Source organism: Mandrillus leucophaeus, unplaced genomic scaffold, assembly GCF_000951045.1.
Source record: "Mandrillus leucophaeus isolate KB7577 unplaced genomic scaffold, Mleu.le_1.0 Scaffold713, whole genome shotgun sequence".
Taxonomy (NCBI): Eukaryota; Metazoa; Chordata; class Mammalia; order Primates; family Cercopithecidae; genus Mandrillus; species Mandrillus leucophaeus.
Window position 1 is genome coordinate 1,021,187 of NW_012107731.1, and position 14,875 is coordinate 1,036,061.

Here is a 14,875-nt window from a genome sequence, read left to right on the forward strand (position 1 = left end):
CTGCTCTCCTGCAGTGGTATGACTACCTTCCAATTACCTCTCTCATTTTTGGCTCGAAATGTATTTCTTCTTTTTTCTAACTGAAAATGGTATTAGGCTTTTTGGCAATCACATTTCACTGCCAACTCATCTTAAACTTACATACCTTTAAAAATGAGTGAATGAGAGGAGACAAGTATTAATTGACCCCCTAAGTCTACCCTCTGTTCAGCACTGATGTGGAAAATTTGATAGCCTTCAGGCCAGCCAAAAGAAGGGGATAAAAAAGGCAAGACTACAGGGAGCTAATCATTTCTCCTGGCCTTTCTTTTTTCCAAAAGCTTGTGTGATATAGAGGTCGAGGGTGACATTTTGGGGTTATCCAGCTACTCCCATATTCTTATGTCTCATCGCTTATTTTTTGATAAGAGCAGTTTACATCTATTATTTGTAATCTTTAGCAAAAGTGAGTAATCTTAGACACTAGGGCTGCAGGAGATCTTAAGAAGACATTGGGTCTTCCCTCTTCTTTCCTTGATAATATTTCATTCCAGGCAACCTTCTTATAGCTGCATTTTCTTTTCTTTACACTCTCTGGCAAAGACTTTTATCCCATTTTTGATCATGAAGACAATTAAAAAACAGCATTAGAGAAAGTTTAAAAATAGGAACAAAAATCAGCCAGAATCCATCAACTATAGCAGAATTATTTGCACTTTTGCATAATCTCTTCAAATCTGTCCATATGTATATATATTTACAGAGTTGTAATCACACTGATCTACCATTTTATGTTCTACTTGTTAACATTGTATCATAAACAATTTTCCATGTTTCTACATGGTCTTCCTAATTATCATTTTAACTGCTATGTAATATTTCATCAAGCTAAATGTACCAGAATATATTTATAGTCTATCATTGGCTTTAAAAATAAGAGTTGATAAAACATTCTAGGTTCCTACCATCCTGTGGACATTCTTCCTGATATATCCCCTACCATAACATACAAAATATAACAGAAAGAAAATTATTTCCTTGACAGTGGCAATAAATAATATATTTAGGGACTTAGGAAGTTGGACTGAAATCTTCATTAATTCTCTTTTCCTAAGACCACTCTCTTATTTTTATTTCTGTTATATTTTATGCTGATGTTGACTTCTAGTATCCTTGTTGAATTTTGGCGATTTTATGGTGTTTTGTTTTTCCCCTGAGACTTTTCAAATAGGAGCAGCGGATAGGACTATTAAATATTTTCTGAACTGGCTTCTCAGGAGATAAATGAGCTATCTAGGCTGGGCTCTTCTGTCTCCCATTGTGGTCACTCATCAGTACCTATTACTTACCCAGAAGTAATATATTGAATGTGCCACTGTTACTGTTTTCCCCCAGCTGTGCTCCTTGGCCTGCCTTGGGGAAAAAAGTGGGAGAAGGGGTAAGGAAGCCTCCACTCCCATTTAATGTTGAGATGATATGCTCACTGCTCTCCCTGTTCCATTGTAGCTAAGAAATGTCCAGAGATGGTAGGGTGAAAGAGACAGATAGACAGGCACACAGGCACAGACCAACTCAGACATACTAGGCTCTGGGAATTACATATTAGTCAGGGAAGGGCCTACAGGGGTTTATTGCCGTTCCTTCTGGTAGTCAATGTAAAGCTTTCTAGGGAGGCAGAATTTGGGGAGCAACCTCTGTAAAGGTAGTGGAGCCAAAAGGGTGTTCTGGGAATTTTCTTCCTAATCAAAAATTGCATATGAAAGAATGCAGGAAATTTTCAACTTGTCAGTCAATGAGGGTACAAATCATTAGTTAAACAGATGTCAACATAGGGATAGACTATTAATTTGCCTACTGTTTAAAGACACCTACTAATTAATGGCTAAATTGGAGACTGAGAACAGATATGGGAAGTGAGGTTTGTTGTAGGGGTCAGTAAAAGGCATTGAAGCCAGGGATGAGGATCTTCCTAGAGTGTGCCCAGATTGCCTCATTGGTAGCTGTGTTAAGGGAGACAAAGTGAGGATAGGGACAGGGCTATATGTGGTAAATCAGTCCCTGTAAAACTCTTCCTTGGAGTCTCAACCCTTAAGAAAGGTATTAAGATAATTTCACTTAGCTGTTTGATGAAAGCAAATGACCATAATTTATCCTCACCAAGAACATTTTTATGTGCTACTGATTTCTAATGAGGACAGTAACTATCAAGTGAAAACCCATAATAGTAGGTTCCAAATGGAAGATGCAATTTAGATCAGGGCTGTTTTTCTCCTGACTTACATTATGCCCTGAGTCTTTATGTTACCCCAATGCTTTCTTACTAGACCAAGAATCTCTTTCATCCTTCTTTTCTCTTTCATCAGTGGTTATCTTTATTAATGTGTTTTATGTGTTTAGGGCACATTTATGTGTTTAGGACATATGTGTTAGGACACATTAATGTGTTTAGGACACATTTATTTACAAATGTGTCCTAAACACCTGCTGTGTTAGAAACACCATGTCCAGGCACGCATAGGCTTGTTGGCTGAGCTCATCTAAATGATCACTCCTGGCCAGCTACCTTAGATAGTTGAGACATTTGCTTTGAGAAATGGTTTGGCAGATATTTGCATGATGTGAATAGTATGAATGCATTTTCTTAAAGTATGTGAAGACATGAATGTCTAAGAAAAGATCGTATGTGTACTTTGATGTACACAACAGGGAAAGTCTTAAATGATAAACAACTATTATTCCTGGTTATTTCCTGACATTAAAGTTCGTAAGGGAATTTTTTCTTTTTAAAGAAATGGTTTTGTCTTGTCAATTTATGTTCTCTTATGGGAAGTTTTCCTATTCTGGCCTCTGTTCCCAAATTTTTGTCAATGTTATTAAGACCTTTGGGTTGGTCTTATAAGGAATAGAACTTTAGAGATGTGAATGGATCCAGCTAAACCAGTAGCTAATAAGACCTGTGAAAATGTGGTCAGCCAGCTTCTTGGAAAGGGATATTTGACTTTTGGGGTCTTCTTCATAGAGAATGAAGGGAAAAGCCCTGTACTTTGGAGTCTTTGCACTCTTAAGACCTTTGCTGGCAATCCAGCTTTCCTAATTACTCACTGGGGGAGTGACTTCCTTCTGTAAACCTCAGTTTCCTCATATGAAAAATGAAAATAATTATTCCATGCCTACTTCTTGGGACCAAAATGAGGCTCTTAAGTGCTTAGGAAGTGTAAAGCCTTCTGTAAGTCAGGGACTTCCTCAACCTAGGGTTTTTCTGTGTCTGCAGGGCTATCTGAAGCAGTGCCGGAAGAGAAGGGACATGTTCAGTGACGAGCAACTGAAGGTAATCTTTGGGAACATTGAAGATATCTACAGATTTCAGATGGGCTTTGTGAGAGACCTGGAGAAACAGTATAACAATGATGACCCCCACCTCAGCGAGATAGGACCCTGCTTCCTAGAGCACGTAAGTATCTTATCTATTTGGGGAGGGTTTTGAGAGGTGTTAGGAAACAATGGAAGGAGCGTTTGAACTGTCTGGTTCTGTTCAGCTGCTTTGTCCCTGCAGTGGGGAATGGGTTCCTCTCGGGCCCTTATTTTGACCCCTGGTCTCCAGCCAGGAAACAGGGACTTAGAAAAGTGCTGTGATTTGCCCTATAAATGTTAAGCATGTGTATGACCTGCTGGTTCCATTCCCGAATGTATATTCCAGAGAAACTCTCACAGAAGTCCACAAGGGAGCACATACAAGGCTGTTGTTGATTGCGTGGCAGTGTCGTATGTGGTGGAGTACCATTAGAAGCAACCTAGGATTCTCCTTCTTTACCATTCCCCTCCCCTCTCCCTTTCCTTCTTGGCAGTTACCAGTAGAATTTTTCTTCATCTTCCCTTTTCTGTTTCTGTTAAGTTTCCGTGAGACTCAGTATTTTTTGAGGAACTCAAAATATTCACAGTGTGTTATCTCTTTTAATGTATTATTTTTCCTTTTAAAGAATTAATTGTTTACCCTTTTATTAGTTCTAGAGTTTCATTTTTATCAGCTTTACTTAGATATAATTTACATACAATAAGATTCATTCATTTTAAGTGATTTTAAGTGTATACTTTAAGGAGTTTTAACAAATGCATATAGTTGTATAACCACCATAATAATCAAAATATAGGACATTTCTATAACTCCATAAAGTCCTCTTATCTTGACATTGCAAACAATCTGTGCCCCTACTCCTGGCTACTGGAAAATATTGATCTCCTTTTTATCTGAAATTTTACTTTTTCTAGAATGTCATATATGTGAAATCATACAGTATATAATCTTTTGTGTTTAGCTTCTTTCATTTAACATAATGCCTTTGATATCCATCCATGTTGTTGCATATATCATTAGTTTATCCTTTTTTATTGCTTAGTAGCACTCCATTGCAAGGATACGCCACCTATTCACCAATTAATGGATATCTGGGTTGTTTCCAGTTTTGAACTCTAATGCATAAAGCTGCTATGAACATTCTAGGTACAATATTTTTTTGAGGATATATGTTTTCGTTTTTCTTGGATAAGGGCTTCCAGGGTTAGGGTTGCTAGGTGGCATGGTAGATTTTTTAACTTATTAGATAATGCCAAACTATTTTCCAAAGTCTCTATACCATTTTTCATTTTCACTACTAATACATAATACATAAGAGTTCTAGTTACTCCACATGGTCATCAACACTTGATATTATCAGTTTTGTTTTTTTTTTTTTTTTTGGAGACAGAGTCTTGCTTTGTTACCCAGGCACCCAGGCTGGAGTGCGGTGGTGCAATCTTGGCTTGTGGCAACTTCTGCCTCCCAGGTTCAAGCAATTCTCCTGCCTCACTGTCCCAAGTAGCTGGGATTACAGGCATGTGCCATTATACCCAGCTAATTTTTGTCTTTTTAGTGGAGACGGGGTGTCACCATGTTGGCCAGACTGGTCTCAAATTCCTTACCTCAAGTGATCTTCCTGCCTTGGCCTCCCAAAATGCTGACTGTGATTACAAGCGTGAGCCATCGTGCCCAGCCAGTCACTAATTTTTTTTTTTTATTTTAGCCATTCTAACATGTAGGTGTGTAGTGGTATCTCATTGTAATTTTAATTTGCATTTCCAATGGATAGTGATGTTGAGCATTTTTTTCATGTGTTTATTTGCCATCTGTATAAAAACTGGTGAAGTGTCTGTTCATGTATTTTTCCCATTTTAAGTGTATTGTTTGTTTTCTTATTGTTTTGAGAGTTCTTTTTTCTTAAAAATTAATACATAATACTTTCACATATTTATGGGGTACATGTAGTGTTTTTTTTTTTTTTTTGAGATGGAGTCTCACTCTGTGACCCAGGCTGGAGTGCAGTGGCGCTATCTTGGCTCACTGCAACTTCCACCTCCCGGGTTCCAGCAATTCTCCTGCCTCAGCTTCCCAAGTAGCTGGGATTATAGGCGTGTGCCACCATGCCGGCTAATTTTTGCATTTTTTTTTTAGTAGAGATGGGGTTTCACCATGTTAGCTAGGCTGATCTTAAACTCCTGACCTCGTGATCCGTCCGCCTTGGCCTCCCAAAGTGCTGGGACTACATGTGGCATTTTGATACATAAATACAATGTATAATGATTATATCGGGGTAATTGGGATAGCCAGCATCTCAAACATTTAACATTTATTTGTGTTGGGGACATTCCAAATCTTGTAGCTATTTTGAAACAAGCAATTAATTATTGTTAACTATAATTGTTTTTATAATTATAACTATTTTGAAATATATAACTAATTATTGTTAACTGCTCTGATATCAACCACTAGAACTTATTTCTTCTATATAACTATAGTTTTATACCCATTAACCAACCTCTCTTCATCTTTCTCTCCCCACAACCTTCCTAACTTCTGGTAACTACTACTATACTCTCCACCTCCATGATATCAACTTTTATAGCCCCTACTTACATATGAGTGAAAACATGATATTTGTCTTTCTGTGCCTTGCTTATTTCGATTGACATAATGTCTTCCAGTTCCATCCATGTTGCTGCATATGACAGGATTTTCTTTTTATAGCTCAATGATATTCCATTGTGTATGTATAGCACATGTTCTTTATCCATTGATCCGTCAGTGGACATTTAGGTTGATTCCATAACTTGGCTATTTTGAATAGTGCTGTGATAAACAAGGGAGTGCAAATATCTGTTCTGACATATTGATTTTTCTTCTTTTGGATATATATATTATATACCCAGCAGTGGGATTGCTGGATCATATGGTACTTCTATGTTTAGTTTTCCATACCGTTTTCCATAATGGCCGTCTAATTTACATTCTGATCAGCAGTGTATGAGACTTCTCTCTTCTGTGCATCCTCTTCAGCATTTGTTATTTTTTGTCTTTTTGATAATAACCGTTCTAACTGGGGCGAGATAATATGTCCTTGTGATTTTGATTTGCATTTCCCTGATGATTAATGATGTTGGGCATTTTTCATATACCTATTGGCCATTTGTATGTCTTCTTTTAAGAAATGTCTGTTCAGAGCATTTGCCCACTTTGAAATCAGATTATTTGTGTTTTTTTTGCTATTGAGTTGTTTGAGTCACTTATATATTTTGGTTGTTAATGTTTTGTCAGAGGGATAGTTTGCAGATATTTTCTCTCATTCTGTATGTTGTTGCTTCACTCTGTTGATTGTTTCCTTTGCTGTGCAGAAGCTTTTAGCTTGATATAATCCCATTTGGCTATTTCTGCTTTTGTTATCTGTGCTTTAGAGGTATTACTCAATAGTCTTTGTGCATATCAATGACCTGAGGCATTTTTCCAATGTTTTATTCTAGTAATTTTATAGTTTCAAGTCTTAACGTTTAAGTCATTCATCCGTTTTGATTTTATTTTTTCATATGGTGAGAGATAGGGGTCTAGTTTTATTCTTTTGCATATGGACATCCAATCTGTCCAAGACCATAAATCGAAGAGGCTGTCCTTTCTCCAATATGTGTTCTTGGTGTCTTTATTGAAAATGAATTGGCTGTAAATGCATGGGTATATTTTGGGATGCTGTATTCTGTTCATTTGGTCTATGTGTCTGTTTTTATTTCAGTACCATGCTTTTTTGGTTACTATAACTTTATAGTATATTTTGAAGTTAGGTAGTGTGATGCCTCCAGCTTTGTTGTTTTTGCTCAGGATTGCTTTGGTTATTCTGGGTCTTTGTGGGTCCATATGAACCTTAGGATTTTTTTTTCCCATTTCTGTGGTGAACGTCATTGGTATTTTGATAGAGATTGGATAGAGATTGCATTTAATCTGTAGATTGCTTTCAGTAGTATATTTTAACAATATTAATTCAATAATATTAATTTAATATTAATTAATTACATTTAATCTATAGATTGCTTTAGGCAGTACATTTTAACAATATTAATTCTTCCCATCCATCAATATGGGATATCTTTCCCTTTTTGTGTGTAGTTATCAATTTTTTTCAGCACTGCTTTTTAGTTTTTATTCTAGAGATCTTTCACTTCTGTGGTTAAATTTATTCCTATTTTTTGTAGCTATTTTAAATGGGATTGCTTTTTTGGTTTCTTTTTCAGATTGTTAATTATTGGCAAACAGAAATGCACCTGCTTTTTGTATGTTGATTTTGTATCCTGCAACTTTACTGAACTTGTTGATCATTTCCAGCATTTCGTGTGTGTATGTAGTCTTTAGGTTTTTCTAAATATAAGATTATATTATCTGCTAACAAGGATAATTTGATTTCTTCCTTTTCAATATGGATACCCTTTATTTCATTCTCTTGCCTGAATTGCTTTGGCTAGGACATGAAGTACTATGCTGAACATAAGTGGTAAAAGTGGGCATTCTTGTCTTGGTCTAGATCTTGGGGGAAAGGCTTTTGATTTTTTTCCTGTTCACTGTGATGACAGCTTTAGGTTTGTGATATATGGCTTTTATTATTTTGATGCATGTTCCTTCTGTAGCCAGTTTGTTGTCTTTTTATCATGGAGGGATCTTGAATTTTATGAAATGCTTTTTCAGCATCTGTTGAAGTGATCATATGGGTTTTGTCCTTGATTCTGTTACTGTAATGTATCACATTTATTTATTTGCATATGTTGAACCAAACATTTGTCCCTGGGATGTGACCCACTTGATCACTGTGAGTGATCTTTTTAATGTGTTGTTTAATTCAGTTTGCTAGTATTTTGTTGAGAATTTTTGCATCTGTGTTTGCCAGCACTATTGGCCTGTAGTTTTCTTTTATTGATGTGTTTTTGTCTGGTTTGGGTACCAGGGTAATGCTGGCCTCATAGAATGAGTTTGAAGTATTCCTCCTCTTCACTTTTTTGAAATAATTTGCATAGAATTGGTATCAGTTCTTTTTTAAATGTTTGGTGGAATTCAGCAGTGAAACCATAAGGTCCTTGGCTTTTCTTTGATGAGACACTTTTTATTACTGTTTTGATATTGTTACCTGTTATTGGTTTGTTCTGATTTTCTATTTATTCATGGTTCAACCTAGGTACATCATATGTATCCAGGAATTTATCCATTTCTTCTAGGTTTTCCAATTTGTTTGCCTGTAGTTGTTCATATTCTCTGTAATGATCCTTTGTATTTTTGTGGTATCAGTTATATTCTCCCTTTTCCCCTCTAATTTGATTTATTTGGGTATTCTTTTTTTCTTAGTCTAGCTAAAGGTTTGTTGATTTTGTTTATCTTTTCAAAGAAAACTTTTCATTTCATTGATCTTTTGTATTTTTCAGCCTTAGTTTCATTTATTTCTGCTCTGACCTTTTTTATTTATTTCCTTCTACTAGCTTTGGGTTTGGTTTGTTCTTGCCTTCCTAATTCTTTGAAGTGACTTGCTAGATTATTTATTTGAAGACTTTCTTTTTTTTTTTTGATGAAAGCTTTTATTGCCATAAATTTTCCTCTTTGTACTGCTTTTGCTGTATTTCATAGGCTTTGGTATCTTGTGTTTCCATTTTCATTTGTTTTGAGAAATTTCTATTTTTTAAAAGAATTTTGTTATTTACCCACTGGTCATTCAGGAGCAATATATTTAATTCCAGTGTATTTGTACAGTTTCTTAAGTTGCTCTTGTTACTGATTTCTAGTTTTATTTCATTGTGGTGAGAAAAGACACTTGATATGAATTTGACTTTTTAAAATTTGTTGAGACTTGCTTTATGGCCTAACATATGGCCTATTTTCAAGAATGTTCTATATGCTGATGAGAAAAATGTGTAGTCTGCAGCAGTTGGATGACATGTTCAGTTATTTTCAGTTATGTACATTTGGTCTATAGTGCAACTGAAATCCAGTATTTCTTTGTTGATATCTTGTCTGGATGATCTGTTCGTTGCTAAAAGTGGGTGTTGAAGTTCCCTATTATTATGGTGTTGTAGTCTATCTCTCCCTTTAAATCTACTAGTATTTGTTGTATATATTTGGGTGCTCCAGTGCTGGGTGCATATGAATTTATAATTGTTATATCCTCTAGCTGAATTGACTCATTTATTATTATATAATGACATTCTTTGTTTCTTCTTACGGTTTTTGACCTGAAGTCTATTTCATATGATATATGTGTAGCCACTGCTGCTCTTTTGTGGTTTCTGTTTATATGCAATGTCTTTTTTCATCCCTTCACTTTTAGTCTATATGTGTCTTATTCACTAGAAATTCACTTAAAGAAGTGAAATTCTTGTAGGCAGCATATAGTTGGATGCTGTTTTTTTTTTTAATCCATTCAGCCACTCTCTTTTAATTGGAGAATTTAGTCCCATTTACATTCAGTGTTATTTTTGAAAGGTAAGGACTCACTACTGCCATTTTGTTATTATTTTCTGATTGTTTTATAACTCCTCTCTTCCATTATTTTACTACCGTCTTCCTTTGTTGTTCAGTGATTTTTCTCTGGTGGTATGTATTAATTCTTTGCTTTTTTTAGTGTATCTTTTACAGGTTTTTGCTTTGTAGTTACTATGGGGCTTAGAACATCTTATTATAAACTGATGACAACTTAACTTAGATCAAAAGAAAAATTAAAAACTAAAATCTCTACAATTTAAGTCCATTACTTCCACATTTTAACTTTTTGTTGTCTCAATTTACATCTTTTTATATTGCCTATCCCTTAATAAATTGCCTTTTTTTTTTCTGAGATGGAGTCTTGCTCTGTGTCCCAGGCTGGAGTGCAGTGGCACGATCTTGGCTCACTGCAACCTCTGCCTCCCGAGTTCAAGTGATTCTCCTACCTCAGCCTCCTGAGTAAGCTGAGATTATAGGCACATGCCACCACACCCAGCTAGTTTTTGTATTTTTTAGTACAGATGGAGTTTCATCATGTTGGCCGGGCTGACCTTAATAAATTGTCATTATTTTTGATAGATTTTTTTCAGTCTTCATACTAAAGCTATGAACGGTTTACACACCATAACGCAGTGTTTGTCTGCATAATTTATTCTGAATTTGTCTACATACATTTACCAGTTTATTTTATAACTTCAGATGTTTTCTTTTTACATAGTAGTGTTCTTTTAAGATTGAACAACTGGCTTTAGCAGTTCATGTAAGACAAATCTTCTGCTGATGAATTCCCTCAACTTCTGTGTGGGAAAGTCTGTATCTCTCCTTCATGTTTGAAGAATGACTCTGCTGGGCACAGTATTTATGGGAGGTTGTTTTGTTTTGTTTTGTTTTGTTTTGTTTTGTTTTCATTCAGTACTTTGAGTATGTTGCCCCTGTCCCTCCCGCCCTGTAGGACTTACACTGAAAAATCTGTTACCAGAGGAATTGAAACTCCTTTATATGTTATTTGCTTCTTTTCTCTTGCTGCTTTTAAGATTCCCCTCTTTGTCCGTTACCTTTGAGAGTTTGATTATTATATGCCTTAGGGTAATCTTAGTTAGATTGAACGTGTTTGGTAGTCTTTAACCCTATATCTGGATATTTATATCTTTCTCTAGGTTTGGAAAAGTCTCTGTTATTATTACTTTGAATAAGCTTTCTACCTTTTGTTCTTTCTCAACATCCTCTTTAAAGCCAATGACCCTTTGGCTTGCTCTTCTGAGGCTATCCCCTAGATCTTGTTGGTGTTCTTCATTTTTCTCATTATTTTTTCTCTTCTTATTGTGAGTTTTCAAATAGTCTTAGAGCTCACCAATTCTTTCTTCTGCTTGATCAGTTCTATTGTTGAGACCATCCCATGCATTTTTCAGTTTGACTATTGTATTTCTTAGCTTTAGGATTTGTTTAATTTTTTAAAATTTCAATTTCATTGTTAAACTTCTGTAATACATTTCTGAATTGCTTTACTGTGTTATATTGGCATTTTCTGAATTACTGAAAATTGCTATTCTGCGTTCTTGATCTGAGAGGTCACACAACATCATCGCATTAGGGTCAGTCACTAGCTCCTTATTTTGTCTATTTGGGAATGTCATGGTTTCCTATTTGCTCTTTCTATGAATATATGTCAGTGCATTTGCATTGAAGGATTAGTTCTTTATTCCAGTCTTCACTGTCGGGCTTGGTTTGGTCTTTCAGAAGTATGTTTGTCTAGAGGTTTTATGCAGAGTGACTGTTTAGCTCCCTTAGCCTGAGATCACTGCCTCCTTTTCAACACTAGATGGCACCCGGAACCCAGATTTGACATAGTCTTTCTTAAGTTCAAAGTGCTACCCATCCTGGATGGGAAGGAATCCCAAAGATATCCCAGCTCTGTGGGAAGCTGGATGGAGGTTTGTTCCCAGAGGACTGATGAAGTGTGCCTCCTGCAACGTGATGCTGTTGAACAGCCTTTCTGATTTGGTGTCTTTTTTGAGTTCAGGTGAAGGGAAGCTGTGGAGTTTCATGCACTGGGTGTTGCTAACCCCATCCCCACCCTCTAACTCTAGCTGCCTTTGGGATTTTTTACTCTGCAGGTATTCAAGAGGCTTCTTACAGGGTGAGGCAGAAAGAATTTTTCCGAAAAGGGATCTAAGATGGTGGGGAAGCTAGCTGTCCACTTTTACTTTTTCCAGTATAGGAACCTTGATTTTGAGGGTACCTTTCTACACAGTGCCTGGCAGCTTGGAGAAGGAGCTATTTTACATTTTGCTTGCAGTTTTTCTGTTTTCTGTGGCCTCTGGGATTGTCACAGCTTCAGTCATTGAGTTCTGGAATATTTCTTTTGATAATCTTGGCAGTGGCTAGTTCTTTTTGGTTTTCTGTGGAGGAGAGTAAAGCTACATAACTTATACTGTGCTATTTTGGTGACATTCTGTTATGAGAATTATATATTTTGTTAACAAGTCCTTTGTCAGATAAGTTATTTGCAGACATTATATCCCAGTCTGTGGCTTAGCCTTTCATTTCCTTAACTGTGTCTTTTTAAAATTGTCCATATTTATAGAGTCTGTGAGAAATTTTTAACATATGTATAATGCATAGTGATCAAGTCAGGTTTTTGGGTACAATGCATTTTTTTTTTAAGTATAGTCATCCTACTCTGCTATTGAACATTGAATGCATTCCTTCTATTTTATGTTTGTACCCTTTAACCCACTTATATTCATGTTCTCCCTTCTCACCCACTCATACTTCCCTGCCTCTGTTGTTTTTCCACCCTCTACTTCTATGTGTTCAAATTTTTTAGCACCCCCAAATAAATGAGAACATGTGATATTTGTCTTTTTGTGCCTGGCTTATTTCACTTAAGACAATGACCTCTAGTTTCATCTATGTTGATGCAAATGACATAATTTCATTCTTTTTATGGCTGAGTACCATTCCATTGTGTAGAAGTACTATATTTTCTTTATCCATTCATTTGTTGATGGACACTTAGATTGATTCCTTATCTTTGCTATTATGAATGGTGCTGTGGTAAACATGCAAGTGCAAGTATTCCTTCGATATAATGATTTATTTTATGTAAGTCGATACCTAGTAATGGGATGGCTGGATTGAATGGTAATTCTATTTTTAGTTTTAAGAGTATCTTTTGAAAAGCATAAACTTTTAATTTTATTGAAATTCAGTTTATCGCTTTATTTTATTTTATGGGTCATGCTTTTTGTTTCTTACTTTCTTTGCCTATCTCAAAAGCATAACGATTTTCTACTTTTTTAAAAATAGAAGTTATGTAGTTTTGTTTTTTACATTTAGGCCTATGATCCCTTTTGTGGTAATTTTTATATATGGCACAAAGTGCAGATCAAGGTTAATTGGTTTCTGTATGGATATTTGTTAAAAAATACTAATTCCCCTAATGAATTGCCTGGGCACCTTTGTCAAAAATCAATTAAGCGTATATATGGAGATCTATTTTTAGGTACACTCTTCTGTTCTAGTAATCTATATGACTATTCTTGTAATAGTACCCTGCTTTCTTGATTAATATAGGTTCATAGCAAGTCTTTAAGTCAGGTAGCATAACTCCTCCAACATAGTTATTTTTCAAAACAATTTCAGCTATTTTAGGTTATTTGTATTTCTATATAAATTTATGGATAATCTTGCCAAATTTTGCCTAAAACAAACAAAAACCATACCAGTGTTTTGATTGTTACTGCATTAAATCTGTGGATCAGTTTTGGGAACATTGATATGATGAGTCTTCAGATCCATGAACATTTAACTGTTTATTTCTATTTTTTTGTGATTTCGCTCAGGATTGTTTTCTAGTTTTCATTCTATGATTTTGACCTTTTAAAATTTGATTGTTTTAAAAAATATTTAAGGTATAAATTTAAGATGTACAATGTGATATTTCGATATAAATGATGAAGTGATGACTACAGTCAAACAGATTAACATATCATCTCACATAGTTACTTTTCTGTGGTAATAGTATCTAAAATCTACTCTCTTAGCAAATTTCCAGTGTATAATACAATATTGTTGACTCTAGTCCCCATGCTGTGCATTAGATCTCTAGACTTTTCCTACATAACTACAACTTTGTGCCCTTTGACTTATATCTTCCCATTTTCTCCCACCCCCTCACCTCTGGTCACAACCATCCTAATCTGTTTCTGTGTATTCATTTTTTTCTTTTTGATTCCACATATAAGTGAAATCATGTAGTAGTTTTCTTTCTGTGACTGAATTATTTCATGTAGCATAATGTCTTCTAGGTTCCTCCATGTTGTGATAAATGACATGATCTCCTTCCCTCCTTCCTGTTAAAGTCTGAATAATATTCTATTCTGCGTCTCTGTATGTATATAATATATATATATATAAATTAAAAATAGAAGTAATTTATTAAAATAGAGGCAACATATTGCATATACATATACACCCCACAGTTTCTTTACCCATTTATCCATTAATGGACACTTTGTTTGCTTCCCCATCTTGGCTATTGTTATTAATACTGCAGTGAACAAGGGAGTGCAGATATCTTTACAAGGTGGCGAGTGCATTTCCTTTTGGCATATACTCAAAAGAGGGATTACTGGATAATATGATAATTCTATTTTTAATTTCTTTGGGAACATCTTAAAGGTATTATTTTCCACAGTGGCTGCTGTACCAATATAGTGTACAAGGGTCTCCTTTTCTCTAAACCCTTGTCAACACTTGTTATGTCTTATCTTTTTGATAATATCCATCCTAATAGATGCTAGGTTATTTCTCATTGTGGTTTAGATGTGCGTTTTCCTGATGATTAATGATGTTGAGCATCATCATATACCTGTTGACTATTTTTATGTCTTTTCTGGAGGAATGTCTGTTCAAATTCTTTGCTCATTTCTTAGTTTATTTGTTTATTTGTTTTTTTGCTATGAAATGATGCGAGTTCCTTATATATTTTGAATATTAACCATTTATCTGACATACAGTTTGCAAATATTTTCACTCAGTCCATAGGCTACCTTTGCATGCCGTTGATTTTTTTTTTTT

At 35.2% G+C, this 14,875-nt stretch overlaps 1 protein-coding gene across 6 annotated transcripts in view; it reads left to right on the forward strand.

Annotated features, from left to right (window-relative positions):
- Positions 1–14,875, forward strand: part of ARHGEF9 (Cdc42 guanine nucleotide exchange factor (GEF) 9) — a 164,449-nt gene that overhangs the window by 90,063 nt on the left and 59,511 nt on the right. For all 6 annotated transcript variants that reach the window (XM_011965038.1, XM_011965034.1, XM_011965037.1 and 3 more), the window contains one exon: positions 3,251–3,430. In XM_011965038.1, coding sequence (XP_011820428.1) covers positions 3,251–3,430 — 180 coding nt within the window. The remainder of the gene's footprint in view (positions 1–3,250; positions 3,431–14,875) is intronic.